Source organism: Lontra canadensis, unplaced genomic scaffold (assembly GCF_010015895.1).
Source record: "Lontra canadensis isolate GAN:19392208 unplaced genomic scaffold, GSC_riverotter_1.0 scaffold25, whole genome shotgun sequence".
NCBI lineage: Eukaryota > Metazoa > Chordata > Mammalia > Carnivora > Mustelidae > Lontra > Lontra canadensis.
In genome coordinates this window covers 19,210,659-19,231,685 of record NW_022631019.1, presented here as the reverse complement: position 1 = coordinate 19,231,685, position 21,027 = coordinate 19,210,659, and the positions used below count along the sequence as shown (strand labels likewise).

The window sequence follows — 21,027 nt, the reverse complement described above, 5'->3', positions numbered from 1 at the left end:
GTCAGTTGAGCGTCTGCCTTCAGCTTGGGTCATGCTCCCAGGGTTGTGGGATCGAGCCCTGCTAGGGCCTGCTCATCAGGGAACCTCTTTCTCTCTCTGCCCCTCCATCCTGCTCTGTTCTCTCTTGCTATCGCTCTCCCACTCAAATAAATAAGTAAAATCTTAAAAAAAAATAATAATAAAATAAAAACAAGATTTGAACACAAGTTGTCAAATGCCAAGTCCATTGCTGATACCAGCATTACTACTTTCCTTTTTTTTTTTAAGATTTTATTTATTTATTTGACAGACAGAGATCACAGAGAAGGAGGCAGAGTAAAAGGAAGAAGCAGGCTCCCTGCTGAGCAGAAAGCCCGATGCAGGGCTTGATCCCAGGACCTTGGGATTATGACCTGAGCCGAAGTCAGAGGCTTTAACCCACTGAGCCACCAGGCACCCCAGCATTACTACTTTCTAACAGGATGACCTCGAGTGTACTCTAACTTCACAAATAATTTAACATTATACTCCTAAGTAAAATGAGTATAGTCAAAGACTTCACTCCATAGGCAAGTAAATAAAGGCACTAACATTTATAAAGCATGTGGTACAGTTGGCACTGGGTAAGCACGCAATAAAAATGAACTATTGATTAAGAGATATAAGTCCTTTTTTTTAAAGACCATGGCATAAGTCTTTATTAGTTGTTTATAAGACACATATCAATTCCAGAGATGTTTAAAAACACATGCATTTTTTTAAAAGAGAGATTTAAGGGGCGCCTGGGTGGCTCAGTGGGTTAAAGCCTCTGTCTTCAGCTCAGGTCATGATCCTGGGGTACTGGGATCGAGCCCCGCATCAGGGTCTCTACTCAGCAGGGAACCTGCTTTCTCCTCTCTCTTTGCCTGCCTCTCTGCCCACTTGTGATCTCTGTCTGTCAAATAAATAAATAAAATCTTTAAAAAAAAGAGATTTAAGTTCTTTAATATACCATTTGATTAAGTTCTCTGACATTCCAGTTTTTTGTTATACATACATGGAAATACTCATACCTTCTTTGTTGTTTTTTAAAATATTTTATTTTCAAATAATCTCTACATTCAACGTGGGTCTTGAACTTACAACCCCAAGATCAAGAATCACATGCTCTACTGGCTGAGCCAGCCAGGCGTCCCTGTTTTCCTTTTTTTTTTTTTTAAATAATTAAATGAGCAAAAGCCTTTAAAACCCCTAGTAAAGTGCTTAGCATGTGGTAAATGGGAGGAAGGAACCAGAGAGATTGCTTTTTAAGAAACACCAAACCAAAGTCATAATTTTTTCCTGCAAAAAATTAGATGCTGGGTAGATGCCCAGGAAATGTTTGTTGACTGAGAAATGAGCAGATGCCAACATCACTGCAATGCACAGCATAATAAATAAATTTCATTTTTCTTTTTTTTTTTTAATTTCATTTTTCTAAAACATGCTTTTTAGGCACTTAGAACACTTGCCTGTCCCTACTCAGGCTTTCTAGTTTCTTGGTTGGAGATCAGTAAATCATTTTCTTTTTGCATAGTGTCCCTAGGGATTAGTCAAGACTCTTCCTTTGGGATCCTAAAGGAAGGAAGGTGGTCCTGTAGGGCTATAGTCATAGGAATAGTCAGCGACTTCTGGATCTTCCAATCTTAGGACACATGCTTAGGGCACAGCTGGGCTCTGAAAACCACACACACAATTCTTTTTACTTAGGAGTGTGTGGTTTTCCTTTCTTTCTTTCATTCTTTCTTTTTTTTCTAGATTCATAGCTTCATTTTAGAAAGTCTGTAAAGTATTCAAAAAACACAAAGTGGACTTCCTACTTGGCAGGGTGTCCACTTGTCCCTCTCCCTCTTCTCCCCCACCGCTTGAGCTCTTTCTGTCTCTCTCTTAAATAAATAAATAAAACCTTTAAAAAATAATAAAAATACAAAGAAAAATCATTGTTAATAGTTTGTTTACCATTTGGGTTTTTTCTATACATAAAAAATTAAAAAATAAATTGATCTTATACCATATTACACTTGCTTTTTTTTTTTTAAGATTTATTTATTTATTTGACAGAGAGAGAGAGAAATTGCGCGTGGGAAAACAAGCAGGGGCAGCGGCAGGTAAAGGGAGAGAGAGAAGCGGGCTTCCCGCTGAGCAGGGAACCTGATGCGGGACTCCATCCCAGGACCCCAGGACCATGACCTGAGCCCAAGGTCGATGCTTAACCAACTGAGCCACCCAGACGCCCCTACACTTGCTTCTTAAGACATTATATTAAAAACAAAGACACTTTATCATAAATATCATAAATATCATAAATTTCATAAATTTATGAAATATCATAAATTTCCCTACATTCTCAATAGTTATATCAAACAAAATTTTATTGTCTGTATAAAATATTACATGTCTGTATAAAATACCATCATACAGCTATATTGTAATGCATTTTTTGCCTCACTGCTGTATAATTTGACCAATTTCCTACCAATAAAATAACATTGTGGGATACACTTATATGTAATTTCTTATATTTATTCCTAATTTTTTTCTTTAACATAAAGTCGGTGGTATTCTGGAACTTATTTGTACTGGCTCCTGAGAGCCAACTGTGGACATCTCTTTCCAGCAACACATGTATGTTAGTAGCTTGAAAATGGCCATTGTGGGAACATTTATATCACAAAATCAGTAAAGACTACAAATCAAGGGTTGTTCTTGCCCCTGTCGGTTGTTAAATATTTTCCAGTATACCGCTATGTAAGTTCCTCAAAGTAGTATTTCAGAAGCAAAGAGTATGTGCATTTTACACACATTTTAAACATTTTGTTATTGCCTTGCTCTCTTCCAGAAAGGTCAGGCACTTCTACCAGCAACTTATGAGAATGAGGCAATGTTGGCATTTTAGTAAGCTTCCAGTGGAGGAAGCAGGATGAACTTTGCAGATTTTATTTTTTTATTTTTTAAAATATTTTTATTTATTTATTTGACAGAGAGATAGAGAGCACAAGTAGGCAGAGCAGCAGGCAGAGGGAGAGGGAGAAGCAGGCTCTCTGCTGAGCAGGGAGCCCGATGTGGGGTTCGATTCCAGGACCCTGAGGTTACGACCCAGCCGAAGGCAGCCGCTCAATAGACTGAGCCACCCAGGCTCCCCGAACTTTGTAGATTTTAAAAACAACTCAATGCAATACTACAGAAAGGCAATATAAAAAGTTGGTTAAGCCAAAAGTTACTTCTTTGAGAGTATCAGTAAAATTGATAAATCTCTAGTCAATTGATCAGGAAAAAAAGAGAAAAGATATGAATTCCAACATCTGGAATGAGACATTCTAGGGACATTACTGTACATATCATAGAAATTAAAATACTAGGGGAATATTAGGAACAACTTTATGCCATTAATTAGATGCCAACAACCAAGATGAAATGGATAAATTCCTTGAAAGACACAAATGACCAAAATTCATTCGAGAAGAAACAGATAACCAGAATCGTTGTGTATCTCAGTAATGCAAAGTTAAACCTCTGAAATCAATCCATATAATCATTATATCAATAGATTAAAACAACAAAAACAACAAAAAATATGATCATCTCAATAGATACAGAAAAACATTTGACAAAATCCGAAATTCATTCATGATAAAAACTCTCAGCAAACTAGAAAGAGAAGGGACTTCTTTAGCTTGATAAAGCATATCCAAGAAAAACCCACTGATAAATCATACATAAGGTGAAAGACTGAGAGCTTTCCCCCCCTAAGATTGAGAACAAGACAAAATGTTTTTAAATTTAATATTGTACCAAAGATTCTAGTCAATGCAGTAAGCAAGAAAAAGAAATGTATACAAATCAGAAAGGAATAGATAAAACTATCTTTATTTGCAGAGGACAAGTTGTCTATGTGGAAAATTCTAAGGAATCTACAAAAACAGCTATTAGAACTAATAAATAAACAATGAAAAACTTTTTTAAAAATTTTTAAAAGATTTTAGTTATTTATTTGACAGACAGAGATTCCAAGTAAGCAGAGAGGCAGGCAGAGAGACAGGAGGAGGAAGCTGGCTCCCTGCTGAGCAGGGAGCCTGATGCGGGGCTCGATCCCAGGACTGTGAGACCATGACCTGAGCCGAAGGCAGAGGCTTTAACCCACTGAGCCACCCAGGCGCCCCAAACAATGAAAATCTTTAAAAAATCAATTGCATTCTTATATACTAACAACACATGATTGGAAATTAAAATTAAAGAAACAATGCCATTGACAACATTATTCAAAACATCAAATTCTTAAGGATAAAGTCAATAAAAGATATGCAAGACCCGAACACTGACGTCTACAAAATTAAATAAAACCTCAACAGATGGGAGAGTCTGGCTGGCTCAGTCGGTGGAGTGTGTGACTCTTGATCTTGGGGATGTAAGTTCAAGTCCCCATTGAGTGTAGAGTATTTAAAGTTAAAATCTTAAAATAAACAAATAAAAATAAAACCTCAAGAGAGGAAGATATACCATGTTCATGAAATGGAAGACTCGGTATTGTTAAGATATTAATTCTCAGGGCGCCTGGGTGGCTCAGTGGGTTAAAGCCTCTGCCTTCGGCTCAGGTCGTGATCGCAGGGTCCTGGGATGGAGCCCCGAATCGGGCTCTCTGCTCAGCAGGGGGCCTGCTTCCCTCCCTCTCTCTCTCTGCCTACTTATGATCTCTGTCTGTCAAGTAAATATACAAAATATTTTTTAAAAAGATATTAATTCTCCTCAAATTAAGTTACAGACCTAATGCAATTCCAATAAAAATCTTATAGCTCTTTAAAATTCCCAGATTAGCCATCATTTAGGTTTAAAATTATGGAGGTAGGAAAGCAAAGGTTAGGAGCATGGAATTCCAGCTTAGACAGACCTGAATTTAATCTCAATTCTGTCCCCTCTAAGCTCTGGGTCCTTGAGTAAATTATTTAATTTCCCATTGCTTAAGTTTTCTCATCTTTTTAGTGGAGATGATACTTTTGCCTCATGGTGGTCACTCTGATGATTTGGCACAGTGCTTGATGCCAAGGGCTCAGTAGTTGTTAGTACAATTTTCATTACAGTTATGGGTTTCCCTTAAAAGAACATCTTTGTGACCATTAGATAGGAAAAACAAAACCAAACAAAACCTCCTTGGATAGGAAAATATCAAAGTTAGAATTTGAGAAGTAAATTGTATTTTATCAAAATTAAAAAACTTCTGGGGCTCCTGGGTGGCTCAGTGGGTTAAGCCTCTGACTTTGGCTCAGGTCATGATCTCAGGGTCCTGGGATGGAGCCCCACATCGGGTTCTCTGCTCAGCAGGGAGCCTGCTTCCCCCTTTCTCTGCCTACCTCTCTGCCTACTTGTGATCTCAGTCTGTCAAATAAATAAATAAATAAAATCTTAAAAAAAAAAATTTAAAAACGTCTGCTCTTTGGAGTGCCTGGGTGGCTCAGTGGGTTAAAGCCTCTGCCTTCGGCTCAGGTCATGGTCTCAGGGTCCTGGGATCGAGCCCCACATTGGGCTCTCTGCTCAGCAGGGAGCCTGCTTCCCCCTCTCTCTCTGCCTGCTTCTCTGCCTACTTATGATTTCTCTCTCTGTGTCAAATAAATAAAAATCTTTAAAAACTTCTGCTCTTCAAATAAAATGTCACAGCTCAGATTGAAATATTCACAGTACATATATCTGACAAAGGTGTACCAGAATACACAACAAATCTTTTACAATCTATAAGATAACTTAATTTTTTAAAAGATTGTATTTATTTATTTATTTGACAGACTGAGATCACAAGTAGGCAGAGGCAGGCTGAGAGAGAGGGGAGGTGGGAAGCAGGCTCCCTGCTGAGCAGAGAGCCCAATGCGGGGCTCCATCCCAGGACCCTGTGATCATGACCTGAGCCGAAGGCAGAGGCTTAACCCACTGAGCCACCCAGGTGCCCCTAAGATAACTTAATTTTTAAAATAGGGCAAAAGGTTTCAACACATTAAAGAATATATAGGAATAACTAGGAAGCACATGAAAAGATACTCAGCATCATCAGTCATGAGAGAAATGCAAATTAAAATCGCAAAAGGAAACCTCTTCCCACTCACTAGAATAACTAAAGCTAAAAAGGCCAATAATACCAAAGATTGGCAAGGGTATGAAGAAACTGGAACTTCTTTGTCTTTTGTTTTTTAGATTTCATTTATTTATTTGACTGAGAGCAAGTACAAGCAGGCAGAGAGGCAGGCAGAAGAAGGAGTGCTTCTCCCTACTGAGCAAAGAGCCCGAAGCAAGACTCGATGCTAGGACCTTGAGTTCCTGACCTGAGCCGAAGGCAGAGGCTTAATTGACTGACCCATCCAAGTGCCCCGCAACTGAAACTTTCATACATTGCTGGTCAGAGTGCAAAAAAAATTTTTTTAAAGATTTTATTTATTTATTTGACAGAGACACAGTGAGAGAGGGAACACAAGCAGGGGTAGTGGGAGAGGGAGAAGCAGGTTTCCCACCTGGCAGGGAGCCCTCTGTGGGGCTCAATCCCAAGACCCTGGGATCATGACCTAAGCCGAAGGCAGACACTTAACAACTGAACCACCCAAGCGCCCCTGTAAAATATATTTTAGAAAACAGTAATTTTTTTATACAGTTAAACGTACATCTAACCTGTAAGGTAGCAATGCCACTTCTATATGTTTACCCAAGACAAATAAAAACATATGCCCAAAGATCCTACATGAACATTTCTACTAGCCAAAAGCTGGGGGAAAAAGAAATGGCCATCAGCAGATGAATGGATTCAACAAATTGTGATATATTCACTCAGAGAAATACAACTTGGCAGCAAAAAGGCACGAACCACTGATATAGGCCACCACACAGATGAATCTTCACAGACATCACATTGAACAAAAGAAATCAGACACAGAAGAGCACATACTGTTATGATTCCATTTATACCAGTTCTAGAACAGGCAACAATAATTTGTTGTGACAAAAATCAGAATTGTGGCTGTCTAACATGGGGGATATTGAGAAAGGAACACAAGGGAACTCCGGGTTATGAAACCGTTCTCTCTCGAGAGTATTATGGGTTTCACCAGTGTGTGCGTTTGTCAGAAGTCATTCAACTGTACAAAGTGCATGCATTTTATTGTATATAAATCCAACCCCAATTGGTTGATATAAATACACACGTGGCATTCCTTCTTGGTCAGCCAGCCCCAGCTGGAGCTTAGGAAGGGAAACCATCCTCCCTGAGTCAGCTCACAAAAGGGCTCCTGGCAGTCAGTGACCTGCCACCCACAGGAAGCTCAGAGAGGAGTGCCCATTGCCTAAATCTGGCTCCTTCATGGTGACTCCAGGGCCTTTCTTATGGAATGCTGACCCTGCTGGTCTTGGGGACCACAGGGAACTCTGGCATGCCACAGACCTGAGGGGGCTCCTCTGCTGAGACACACAGGGGCTGGCTTCACAGTCAGAGATTTGGGGTTCCAAGCCGAACAGTAGGCTTCCTTCAGAAGTGGGTGACCTTGGCTAAGTGACTTAACCTCTCTGATGCACAGTACTGCAGAAAAGCAAGGAGGATTTCTCTTTGTATCTTCAGTACCTAGAACATGTATGTCTTCTGAATGAACTAATGCCCAGTGCTGGGACAGAAAGTCTGTCCTGCACTTATAAAGTAAAAGCGCGAGTTATCTGCTCTCCTGGAGACAATAGTTCTTAACATTTTAGGGGATCACAAACTCCTTTCAAAATCTAAAGAAAACCCTACACCCTCTCCTCCAGGAAAATACACATATGCATGCTGTTTTACATTTGCATATAATTTCCATTTTCCTGGGAAGCCTATGGACCCCAAGTTAAGCTCCTCTGATTCTGGAAGGTCGCAGTAGCTCTGAAGGTTCTACCAAGCATCTTGCAATTTAGCTACCCTTTGATCTGCACCTAATCACTGCCAGAGCTTTTGTTCTTCTAACCCTTTTTTTTTTTAAGATTTTATCTGAGAGAGAGAGAGAGAGAAGGGGAAGTGGCAGAGGGAAGTGGCAGAGGGAGAGGGAGAAGCCTTTCCCCATTGAGCAGGGAGCCCAAGGTAGGGACCCTGGGATCATGACCAGAGCCGAAGGCAGATGCTTAACTGACTGAGCCACCCAGGTGCCCTTGTTCTTATAACCCTTGAAGATGGTTTGCAGATGAGGAAAATGAAGGTCAGAGGCCAATCTACTTGCCCAAGATCACAGAGCTAGTCATGGATGGTGTTGAGTTTTGACTTCAATCTCATGCCTTCTGATTCCAACCCCTACTCATTCTTCCAGGCCAGAATTTAGCCCCTTCAGGCGCTCTATGAAGTCCGTGCAAAGGGTCTGATAACTAAAGTTCTGTCATGATGGCAGGAATGACTTTGACAAAATCCAGCCCTGGTCAGACGGGTTTGAGATGGCTGAGTGACTCCAGGCCCACCGCAAGTACAGCCCTCACATCCAGTTCAAATACGTGTCATCGGCCCCTCAGTTTCTCAATCTGGCTCATGGCCTGGGCAGTGGGTGTGGAGAAAAAGAAGGGAAGAGGAACAGAGGAAATTATTTATAATAAGAAGTTTCAGACTGAGTCATAAGCATGAAGTGTAACTCAGAGTGCGGCTCTGGGGGTAGGAGGGGGAAAGGCAGAGAAGATCCTTAAGGGAGGGCTCCATCCTCTCCCTGTGGGCCAGAGATGCTCAGATCGATGGGCCTCACTCCAGGCTTTGGATGTGATGCCCTCTACTTCAAAGGGGCTTGGGGAGAAGGAGAGGGAGGGAATTGAGAGGTTGGAGTCTGTACTCTGGGAGGAGGGAGTGGGTTAAGTACTTCATATGTGTCAGGCCCTGGGCCATATGCTTCTGAAAGCATTACCCCTTTCACCTTCACCAAGGAGCAGACACGACTATTAACAGCCATTTTAAAGAAAGAAAATTAAGGCAGAGAGGTTAAATGATTTGCCCAACTCTGTGTTGGGCCTGGAGACTGCTTAGGATTCTCTCTCTCCCCTCCCCCTACCCCCACCCTCCAACCCTGCCCCCCTCTGCTTGAGTGTGCGTGCACATGTGCTCTTTCTCTCTCTCTCTCTCTCTCAATTAAAAAAAAAAAAAGTTTTAAATGTCTTGCCCAAAGTCACACAGACAAGTGGTCAAAATTGGATTCTAACCCAAGACTGCTTATATGTGAAGAAAACAGTTAAACAACAAAACCTGGGGAGCCTAACCTCAGAGTCTGCCCTTAACCACAGGTCTACACAGCTTCTTACATCCTGGTTGCTGTTTGCTTGTAACTGAAAAGCTCTGTAGACACTTCACACACCCTCTCTTTTAATGTTCGCAATAGCCCTGTTGGACAGTTGAGGGAACATCAGAGCAGTACGATGACTTGCCCAAGGTCACACAGCAGGTCTGGGGGGAGCTGGGGTTGGAGTGTGATCACAGGTCTGACTCAACGTCCAGTAACTGTTCCCACTACTAACCCACTGTTGCCCTCGCAGATGAGCTGGGCAGGAGTCGAGGCAGAAGGGAACAGATGGGGGCCGCCTGCATGGGCCTGGGGGCGGGGGGCTGGGGGCATGACCACAGGGCCTCCTGCTTGCTTCACAGGGTCTTCCTCTCATGGCAACACGGGCTTAGCACCAAGCCTCCGCCTGCTGTGGCAGCTGCCTTCCCGGGGGGCGAGGGGAGAGCTCATTCAGATATCTCCCTACTACTGTTGATTCACTTCTCTGTTGAGTCCCTTGGAGTTAGTGGGAACCCCCCAAGAAAGAAAAGCCACTCAGAAGATCTCAGTCAAAGTGGAGGAACTTTCCAACCATGCGGGGACCACCTTGTGATGTGGCGGAGTCTCCGTCATTGACGGTCTTTGAGCAGAACCAGATAACCTTCTATGGGAGATTCCTGTAGTGGGTAGAGACAGGGGCGAAGTCTTTCAGAGCCCTTTTGACTGTGAGATTTTTGTGAGTCACTGCGGGATGAAGTCCCACCTGTGCGTCAGGGTGGTATACCGTGAGCTCTGGGGCCAAACAGACCTGGGTTTAAAACACGGCTCAGTCACCAACTCGCTGGGGACTGTGGGCAGGTTTTCTCTCTGAGCCTCCTAAGATGGAAATTATAATACCCACCTCATGAGACTGCTTCGAGTACAGGTTTCCTCCACTGTCTGAAAGCATAGTGTTCCTATGAAGACTTCCAGAAGCCGAAATGCCGCCATAAAGTGAAGAAGCAATTAACATTAAAAAATGGGAAATTTTTTAGCTTTCCCGAGACCCCCAAAATAACTTCTCTTAGGCTTTTCTGATACCTTAGAACCCGTCTTGCTAGCAGATGCATAGAACAAACTGAGATAAAGCTCAGATGCTCCCAGACACGGTTCAGAGATGTAGTAGCTGGCTTGGTTGGTAGAACATGTGACTCTTGATCTCAGGGTCCTGAGTTCAAGTCCTGGTTGGGTATTGAGCTTACTTTAAAAAAAAAAAAAGGGCACCTGGGTGGCTCAGTGGGTTAAGCCTCTGCCTTCGGCTCAGGTCACAATCTCAGGGTCCTGGATTCAAGCTCTGCATCGGGCTCTCTGCTCAGCAGGGAGCCTGCTTCCCCCCACCTCCCTCTCTGCCTGCCTCTCTGCCTACTTGTGATCTCTGTCTGTCAAATAAATAAATAAAATCTTTTTTTAAAAGTCTAAAAGGAAAGAAAGAAAGAAAGAAAGAAAGAAAGAAAGAAAGAAAGAAAGAAAGAAAGAAAGAAAGAAAAAGAAAAGCCATGGAGGCTTGATGATGAGTGGGACTCCTCAGGGAGGAGCTTGGCCGGGTTGCTTGAGGGGAGCTCGGCCTCTGTGAGAGCCATGGAATGCTCTTTATTTTCATTTTTTGCCTTTTTCGCAGCAGTGAAAATCCTCTTTGGGTGTCTTCCGGTTAGCAGAAACAGATACTTAACTAGGTCTTTCTTTCTTTCTTTTTTTTAAAGATTTTATTTATTTATTTGAGAGAGAGAAAGCATGAGAGGGGGAAGGTCAGAGGGAGAAGCAGAGCTCCCCGCTGAGCAGGGAGCCCAATGTGGGACTTGATCCCGGGACTCCAGGATCATTACCTGAGCTGAAGGCAGTCGCCCAACCAACTGAGCCACCCAGGCGCTCCATAAGTTGGTCTTTCATAAATGCGAAATGGTCTATTGTGAACTTGTGAAAACCAGGGGATAACTGCATTAGGGATGATGTGTCCATGTGCTTGGTGTCAAGAAGGAACTCAATAAATCATACCTGCTATTATGGCCATTAAACGAATGGCCCGATCACAGATTGGCAGGTCCTTTGGTGGCCTTTTCTTATAGGGTTGGATGAGAGAAATCCAAGTGTTAACCAAAGTACCAAATGTTGGAATATCTAACATATGTAGGAAACCAGCCTTCTTTCTGAGGTTGCCTATCTTAGAAACAATCATGGAGAACATGGTACATAGTGGGTAAAATGTAAGAAATGCTCGGGGACCTTGATCTCTGTGTCAACAATTGAGAATCTGAGCCTCTGACTCAGAGGGGGACATGTAAGGCCATTTAAACAGCCCCCGGCTGGGGGCTAGAATTTCTTCGAAGATCCTGACAAGGCTTATTAGTTCTGTGTGTGTGCAGCCCAGGTGATGGGGAACTCACTACCTTATGAGACTGTGCATAGGAAACTCCCCGCATTTCCCAGCGTATTCTCTGTTATTTGCCAGCTGGGAAATGTAACTGTGGAACAACCACATCCTCTAATTGAGACCAGACCCCAGTATTATAGAAGTGTTTATGACCACACCAGACAGATCTGTGGGACATTTAAGTAGATTTGGGGCATTCTCGGAAGGAGAGAGATGGGACAGCACACTTGGTGAGGGAGTTTCAGAATCACGCAGACTTCGTTTCGAGTTCTGCTCTGCCACTCATCCATGTCCTTGGGCAAATCAACCTCCAAGCCTCGATTTTCTCATGTATGAAGTGGAATTAATCATCCCTCCTTCACATGAGGGTCAGATGAAGTAAAGCATGAATACACTTGGTGTCCAGCACTCCACATAGTTTTTGTTTATTTATTTGTTTTAGAGGGGGATGGGGGAGAAGGGGCAGAGAGACGGAATCTGAGCTCAGAGCCCAACGTGGGGCCCGATCCCATGACTCTTGAGATCACGACCTGAGCCAAAACCAAGGGTTGGATGCCCAACCAAGTGAGCCACACAGGCACCCCGAGAAAGAGAGAATCTTATGCAGGATTCACATTCACACAACCCTGAGATCATGACCTGAGCCAATATCAAGAGTTGGACCCTTGGGACGCCTGGGTGGCTCAGTCGTTAGTCATCTGCCTTTGGCTCAGGTCATGATTCCAGAGTCCTGGGATTGAGGCCCATATCGGGCTCCCTGCAGCCTGCTTCTCTCTCTCCTGCTCCCCCTGCTTGTGCTCCCTCTTCCCCTGTCTCTCTCTCTCTCTGTGCCAAATAAATAAATAAAAACTTAAAAGAAAAAAAAAGGGTTAGACCTTTAACTGACTGAGCCACCCAGATGCCCCTAGTATTCATTTAATAGATGGGATCACGTATCTTATGGGAAGGGGTGTCCTAAAGCTTGAGGATTGTCATTGAGCATTATAGGGAAGAGTGACTCTAGAATTTAGGGACATATGTATCAATAATTTGTCCCCCAAGCCAGGATATCTCTATTAGTGGGTTTTACCCAGGGAGTCAGCACTCAGAGAAGGAAGTTCCTAGCGGAGATGCTGGCAGCTGGGCACTTTTCCTGGAGTCCACTTAGCTCCTGGGGAGTTGTCTTGACTTTGTGAAAATTAGAACAAGCTTAATGGTAAAGCTGCTCTTTTGACTTCCTAAACATATTCATATTCACTTGCCCATTGATCTTCAGGTGATGCTGTGAGATGGACATGAATTATTATTATTTTTTAAAGATTTTATTTATTATTTGACAGAGAGAGACACAGTGAGAGAGGGAACACAGGCAGGGGGAGTGGGAGAGGGAGAAGCAGGCTTCCCGCTGAGCCGGGAGCCAGATACGGGGCTTGATCTGAGTACCATGGGATCATGACTGAGCTGAAGGCAGATGCTTAACAACTGAGCCACCCAGGTGCTCCGGACATGAATTATGATCCCGCTTAGCAAGTGGGGAAACTGAGGCGCAGAGAGGTGAACTATTTCATGCTTTAGAGTTTAGCTGCTGAGAAAACACCTGTGGGCTCCCACCCCACCCATCACCAATTCCTGGTTCTTGAATCTTCCCTTTGGTGCCTGGGACAAGGCGCTCACTGTTCTGGGCCTCAGAGCACTAGCTTCTCTTCCTCCTCCCTAGATGCCTTTCCAGGGCCCTGCAGCTCTGAGGACGTAGTTTCTATGCTTCCTCTAGTACCACCCACCATCAAGTTCACTGTTCCTGCTTTCTCTTGTGCTGACCCCTTCAACATACACTAGCTAAGGACCAAAATATTGTGTGTCAGGCCTGGTGCTAGGTGCTTGGGGTACAACATGAATCCATACCCTCAGGTTCACAGTCTGGTGTGGGGGAAGGGGGGCATCATTAGCTTTTTGGAAACAGTGTGAAGTACAAAGAAATGGACCATGAGGCTATCTGGGGATCCCAAAGGAAGACTGCCCAAGTCTGTATGGGGTATGCCAGTCGGTTTCTTGGAAGTTCAACTTTTCCTAAAGAATGAGTAAGAGCTAACCAGTGTCTCAGTGGGTGTTCAGGAGGGCTGCTTAGCCCTTGGGACTCCAACACCTCCTTCCTTCCTCTTGTGGGGAGGCTGCTAGTTCACAACCCACATGCTTAGGCCAATTCTAGCTAAGCTGCTAGTGTCGGAAACTCCTTCCATCCTAACAGGATCTGTTCAGCTCTAAGCTCTGGCTTTCTAACTTATAAAGCAGGGAGGCTGAGAATAACAGGAACAGAGGCCCTGGTTCATAGGACTCATTTCCAACCTTGCCAGACTGGCAGGGCCCGCTCACTGGCTGTCATGCTAGCATGTTCCAGGGCTCAAGGGCAGTCCCCTCTCTTCTCTACTCTGTCCCTACAACAGCACTTCTCCAACTTCAGTGTGAACACAAACCGTATGCAGATTGTGTTCACATGTAGAATCTGACTGAGTTGGTCTGGGGATGGGCCTGAGATTCCGTATTTCTAACCAGTTCCCAGATGCTGCTGCTGCTGGTCTGTGGACCACACTTGGAAAAGCCCAGCCTCTTGGTTGTCGGTTCTATAAACTTCCTCAAGCTAATGACTCCCAGATTTATACTTCTAATCCAGACCTCTTTCTGGAACTCCAACTTCTAGTTACAACTCTTAGCTGACATCTCTATTTGGGTATTTAAAAGGTCTCTCCTGGGGCGCCTGGGTGGCTCAGTGGGTTAAGCTTTTGCCTTCAGCTCAGGTCATGATCTCAGGGTCCTGGGATCGAGCCCTGCATCGGGCTCTCTGCTTGGCAGGGAGTCCGCTTCCCCCTCTCTCTGCCTGCCTCTCTGTCTACTTGTGATCTCTCTCTCTGTCAAATAAACAAAATCTTTAAAAAAAAAAAAAAGTTCTCTCCCACAGAATTCTCAAACCTGTTCCTCCACATTTCCCTCAGTGTTCTACTATTCAAGTCAAAAATATGGAAGATACTGTAAGACTCTCCTTTCTCTCTTAGCCTCTTTATCCAAATTGCCAACAAATGCTGTTTTACCTATAAAGCATATACCTGTGCACTTCCTCCCCATCTCTCCTCCCACCGTCCTAGTCTAGGCCATTTCATCTCACATCTGAGCCACTGGCACGTTAGTCAGAGCCATCTTTTAAAAATGTAAATCAAATCACGTCACTCTTCTGCTTAAGTTCTACTAGGAGCTTACATTTTCCTCTGAATCAAACCCAAACCCCTTACCCTGGGCCACAAAGCCCGGCATGAGCAGCCCCACCTTCCTTTCCAACCTCATCTCATGCAAACCCCTGGCCCTGTCACAGCCCCATCGGCTTCTCTTTGGTCCCCCCCTGAGCATGCCCAGGCTGCTTTCCTCCCGACTCTGCTCTGCCTCCCAGTCTTAGAGAGCCCCTTATCATTCAGTCTCAGCTTCTGGGTCACCTCCCCAGACCGGTCTTCCTGATCATGCCATCCTGTACCCCAATTTAATTCTGCATGTGTTTTCCCATAGCTGACCTCAGTTTGTTAATTGTCCATTTCCCCTATTAGGAGAAAAGACCCGTGAAAACAATGACCTTATTTTCTACTTGCTTCCCCAGTATCTGGAGCAGGGCCAAGGTGGGTGCTCAGAAAATACTTACTGGGGACAAATGTCATTCTCCTCTCTGAGCCTGTGTTTCCCCATCTATAAACACAGTTAATAATAGACTAGCATTTCTCTCACTGTATTAAGATTAAATGAGATACACACGTAAGGCCCAGGCACAGTGCCTGGTACTTGGTCACTGGTGGCTAATGATACTATTACTCTTATTAATTTTATTAATACCATAACGGAATCCCCTGGCAGAAATGTGTAGGAAGGGGCTGGTGGGACTCCCACGTGCTCCCCAAACGACCTGAGCTCCAAGCAGCTGGGCTCATTGGCCCTGGTCCATTTCTTGTTGCTGCCAAAGTCCTCAACACCCAGTAGCAGAGAGGGGAAGTTCAGGGATGAAAAGCGGAGGCAAGCGTGCTTCAACTCAACTGCAAGTTTATTAGAAAGGCCATGGACAGATGAACCCTGAGTAACCAGCTGAGGAAGAAATGAGAAAGAGCCCCTGCGTCTTTCGGCCCGCCCCACAGGCCTCTCGTGAACTCTGTCTGGAGCAGACTCCAACACGAGTCAGCCCAAAAGTGCTTTCTGGGTCCTCCTCCTGGGGCTGCCCAATCTCCCTGCAGGGAACCCCCTGGCGGGGCCGGTGTAGATGCTGGTGCCTGAGCTGCAGGTCACAGGGTCCTGGTCCTCTCTTCTAGCAGGAAGAGGTTTAGACCGACCCCACCGCCCCCCAGCAGAACAGAATGGAAAAGGAGCTGATCTCGAGTAGAGCAAGTTCCACTAAACAGCCAAGGGCTCTAGAAGGTGGTGCTGGACTGCCTTGGAGGTATGTGCAGATGGCTACGGATGGCCCTTCGTGGGGGGCCCCGGGGTAGATGCCAAAGCTCTAAGGATTCTCTGCCACAGAGAGCCCTGGTGTGACGCAGTGCCCCTCCTGGGGCCGCACTGACTATTTCCGCTCCCAGAAAGGCAAATGGATCTTGTAAAAAAAATCCATGGCGTTTGATGCCATTTTTTCCTTAAAAAAAGATGAGTTTGTACAGTGAACTGATTTCAACCAGCAGAGCATGAGCCGAGAAGAGTCCATCCCGGGAAAGGAGAAGGCACTTCTCACACCCTCAGTGGGGGTGACCTGGGCTGGCTGCTTCCTGGGCCCCTTGGGGCTCCGCTCCCTCTGGCCCTGGGACTCAGGCCTGCTCCATCTGGGAAGTATGCCGCCTCCATCAAGCTAGCACTGCCCTGTGGCCAGAACGCTGTGGCCTCTCACAGGGTGGTAGATGGCAGCTTCCTCACCCGCCGCTGGGCCAGGATCGATGATTCGATGGGCTTCAGCTGAGGGGTGGGCTTGGAGCTGTTGAGTGCAGAGTAGGTGGCTGCCATGGCTCCCTGGGAGAGAAGGTGGGAGGTCAGATCACAAGAGTTGGGGGTGTAAGTGGGAGCGGGAACATGTGCTCCCCGGCTGCTCTGTGTTCCACACCCGCCCAGTCCCCTGCCAAGCCAGCCTTGGTGGTCTGTCATGGTTGTCCTCCTGCCTCCTCCATCAGACTGGAGGCTTCAGAGGTCAGAGCCTGTGTCCCCCAGAGAACCAACGACACCCTTGCATATTAGACTGGGGCTCCCTAAGGGCAGATAGATATGGCATCTGTAGGCTATGCCACCCGGGTTCTTGCCCACGGAACCCTGGCCTAGGCCACCTGAGGCCCAGCAGCCCGGAGTGGCCATACCTTCACGAGCTGTAGGTCCTGGTGGGACAGCTGGCTCTGCGGGAGCTTGTCTTTCTGGGTGATCCATGGGTGCTGCAGCACCTGCTTCGCTGTGAGGCGCTGGTGGGGGTCCACATGCAGCATCTTGGACACCAGGTCCTGGGGGCACGGCAAACAAGAGGGTTGCTGGGAGGAACACACACTTGGGTTCCTCTGATGAGAAATGGGCAAGTGGCCAACTTCCATCATCTCCCACCATCTTCAGCCTGAACCCTTCCAGCAGCCCCTGTAATCCACTTTCCACATGGCTCCAAGGCCTCCCCAAGCACAGGCCCTTCCTTGGGACTTCTTCCTGGAATGTTCTTTCCCTTCTCTTTCACCTTCTAGAAGCCATGCAGGAAGGTGAGGAGAACCTAAAGTTGAGATCAGGTAGACTCGGGTTCAAAACTTGAACTCTTCTGCTGATCGACTGAGTATGCTGGGCAAATTGCTTCCATGTTTTGAGCCTTAGTTTCTCCTCTGAGAAAGAGGGAGAATGACACTATCTGCCTCATAAGGCTGATATGAGATACTGTTCATTAAGGGCTCAACCCTTTGTCTGGCACAGAGGCTCCCATAGCTGGAAGCTTGGTAATACCGAGAGCTCAAATGTTGCCTCCTCTAAGAAGGCCTCTCTGCTTGATGTGGTCAGTACCTCTGCTCCATGCCTCCAACGCCTGCAGCCCTGGAGGAGGACTTGCCTTTCTCTGTGGCCTGGCATCTCTGTTCCTTGTATGCAAGCCTGTATCTCTCCCAGCACCAAGTTCCCACAAGGCAAGGGCTGTGATTACGCAGCCTTCTGTCCCCCCCCGCCCCCACGCAGGGCTCAGAACATGGGAAGGGCCGTGAATGGTCACCAGGTTGTCCAAACAAGGCAGGAAGGCAGTCTGCCTGGGTAGCTTCCACTTGGAGAAGTACAGCAACAGGGATTTGTGGAACATTCCGCTTGCGGAAACGAGATTGCAGATTACCTATTCACGAACTGCTGAAAAGCCCCGGGATGGGACCCTGCCTCCCCACCACAAATGGGCTGGGCCTCACGGACTCACCTTGGCCGTCTCTGACACCGTGTTCCAATTTCCCCCACTCAGGGTGAACTTCCCACTGCCGATCCGGGTCAGGATTTCCTCTGGTGTGTCACTGGGTCCATTGGCAAATGGAGTATATCTGGAGAGAAGTCCAGAAAAGTTTGGCCAGAGCCTCTGGCCCCCATCCTGGGCTCGGGGTGGGGGTAGGAAGCTGTGTTTCTCCCTTTAGACTGGATACTCCCCAGGGCAGGGCCACGTCCCTATCTTCAGACCTTCCTGCGTCTCTCCCATCAGCCAAGCACCAGTCCCGCCTGTGCACTGGGGTTGGAGGAAGGGGCAGGGGAGAGGACGCTCACCCCGCCAGCATGGTGTACAGCAGAATGCCCAGGCTCCAGATGTCGCAGCCTTCATCGTAGCCCTGGCGTTTCAGCACCTGGCAGCAAGGAAGGCAGGGAGGGTTGTTAGTCTGGGGTGGTGGCAAGTGGCCCCAGATGCTTGCGGGTTGCTCCCCAGGGTAGGACAAGGATCCCAACCTCCCTGGGCACCGAAGCCAAGACCATACAGACTGGAATCCTGGACCACGTGGGGCCTCTGTAAAAGGGGCACAAGGCCTCCTGTGCCAGGCCCCCTTCCTCTTGTAGGTAAGGAGGCTGGCACAACTCACCTCAGGTGCCACAAAGTTGGCAGTGTAGCAAGGTGTCATGAGGAGCCCATTCTCAGCCCGCAGCTGCTTGGCAAAGCCAAAGTCACAGATGCGGAGGCACTCGGGGTTCCCAGACTCGTCCACATACAGGATGTTGCTGGGCTTGAGGTCCCTATGAACAACCTAGGGGCAGAGGGTCTGGTCAGTTCTCAGTGTGGGCAGGCTGCTAGTGACCCAGGTCTACTGCCAGGGATGAGGGAGTGAGGAAGACGGGCTCAGAGAGGGACAGAAGGACCCAGAATCTGAATGGAAGGGAAGGGGCTGAAATGGGGCCCTTGGTAATAAGGGTACTGCTGACCTGAATTTTGTGTGGATGCCTGCGAGGCAGCCCTAATTTCACTCGTGTCCACACCAGATTCTGCTTTTTCTGCCTTTTTTTCCCCTCAAATGTGCTTATCACAGTTTTTCCCAAAGACAACTCCGTCGATGTTTCCCATGGCTTCAGTCAAAATCCTGAGTCCTCCTCAATTCCTCTTTTTTTACTCTATTTGATTTTTTTTTTAACATTTTTGAAGATTTTATTTATTTCTTTGACAGAGAAAGGGCACAAGCAGGGAGAGCAGCAGGCAGAAGGAGAAGGAGAAGCAGGCCTCCCTCAGAGCAAGGAGCCTGACTTGGGGCTCGATCCCAGGAACCTGGGATCATATCCTGAGCCGAAGGCAGATACTTAACCAACTGAGCCACCCAGGCACCCCTTCAATTCCATTTTTTCCCTTACATTCCTCAATCAAGGCATAAGCAAGCTCTGCTGTCTCTACCACTGAAATATATCCAGAGCCCAAACCCTTTTCAACCCCTCTACTGGCAGCACACTGATCCCTACCAGGGACACTATCATTCCTCCCCAGTATTACAGCAACCACCTTCTAACTGGTCTCCCTGCTTCTCCCCTGCCCCCTACAGTCTGTTCTAAATACAGCAGTCAGGGGCGCCTGGGTGGCTCAGCCCGTTAAGCGTCCACCTTCTGCTTGGGTCATGATCGCAGGGTCCTGGAATTGAGCCTCGTGTAGGGCTCCCTGCTCGGCAGGGAGCCTGCTTCTCCCTCTCCCTCTGCAGTTCCCCTGCTTATTTGCAAGCTCTCTCTTTCTCTCAAAGAAATAATCAAATAAATAATTTTTAAATATATACATACATACATACATACATCAGCCAGAGTGATCTTATTAAATATAAGCCAGATCATGTCATGCTGGCTGGAACCCCTCCAAGGCTTCCCCTTTAAGAGTCCTTACGAATGCTACATGGCCCCACCTGATCTTTCCCCTGCCCCTCACCCACATCTCTTGCACTCTGTTGTCCTCTAGCACCCTCCTCCTTGCTCACAGCTTCAGCTACACCAGCCTCTTTGCACTCCCTTCAACATGCCAAGCACACTCCTGCCTCAGGACCTTTGCACTCACTGTTCCCACTTTTAGGAATATTCCTGCCTCAGGCATCTGCCTAGCCCATTCTCTTGTTTCTTTCAGGTCCCTGCTCAAATGTTACCTTATCAGTGAGGAATTCCCTGGACCATTCCATATAAAATAGCAAATACCAACCAGTACCCCTTAGTCTCCTCACCCTGCTTTATGTTTACCCATAGCATTTACCTCCATTCGACATAGTATGTACTTGTTTTTTTGAATCCAGCCACTGGAATGTAAGTTTCATGAGTGTTTCATTCACTGCTGTATCTCAACATTTACAATAGTTCCTAGCACGCAGCAGGTATTCGAGCAGCCTATTGGCTGAATGACACCACTGAGGCCAAAGCAAATGATTCCTCTGGCGCCCCCCTGCTCCTCTGAAGTCTGAGGGCTGACCCACTCCTCTTTCCATTCTCCCCCCTCCCTCTGCAGGGTTCTGTGTAGAGCCACTCCTCCGTTACCTAATTATTGACAACTCTCAGATCACAGACCCTAGCCCAGAACTTTCCTGAGTCCAGAATCGTATAGCTGCTTACCAGATAGCAACCACTGAATGTTCCATAGACCTTTGAATCCAACATATCCCACAGCAAACTCAGTCTCACCCGCTTGCTCCTTCTCCCATGAGCTAAAAAGGTGTTCTCAAAAACCTTCAGGGGCTCCCTACTACCTGTAGGATAAAGCCCGAAGTACGCCACCCAGTGTAGGAGGCTCAGTTATCCACTGTAGCCTCACTATCTGCGACAACCTCTCATTAGTTCTAAGCTCAGGCCAATGAAAGCTCCTCCGACCATAAATAACCACGTCTGTCTGTGGAACGGCTGCTCACCTCCAGCACTGAGCAAAGGTGAAGTGAACTGTGTGCAATGAACGAACAAACCCGCCTCTGAAACACATGGAGATCCTGCAGG

At 46.4% G+C, this 21,027-nt stretch overlaps 1 protein-coding gene across 3 annotated transcripts in view; it reads right to left on the bottom strand.

Annotated features, from left to right (window-relative positions):
- Nucleotides 1–15,651: 15,651 nt before the first annotated feature.
- Nucleotides 15,652–21,027, bottom strand: part of RPS6KA1 (ribosomal protein S6 kinase A1) — a 38,064-nt gene continuing 32,688 nt past the window's right edge. For all 3 annotated transcript variants that reach the window (XM_032863843.1, XM_032863844.1, XM_032863842.1), the window contains 5 exons: nucleotides 18,672–18,833; nucleotides 18,364–18,440; nucleotides 18,029–18,146; nucleotides 16,962–17,099; nucleotides 15,652–16,623 (listed from right to left, as the gene is read on the bottom strand). In XM_032863843.1, coding sequence (XP_032719734.1) covers nucleotides 16,501–16,623; nucleotides 16,962–17,099; nucleotides 18,029–18,146; nucleotides 18,364–18,440; nucleotides 18,672–18,833 — 618 coding nt within the window. In that variant the 3' untranslated portion in view covers nucleotides 15,652–16,500. The remainder of the gene's footprint in view (nucleotides 16,624–16,961; nucleotides 17,100–18,028; nucleotides 18,147–18,363; nucleotides 18,441–18,671; nucleotides 18,834–21,027) is intronic.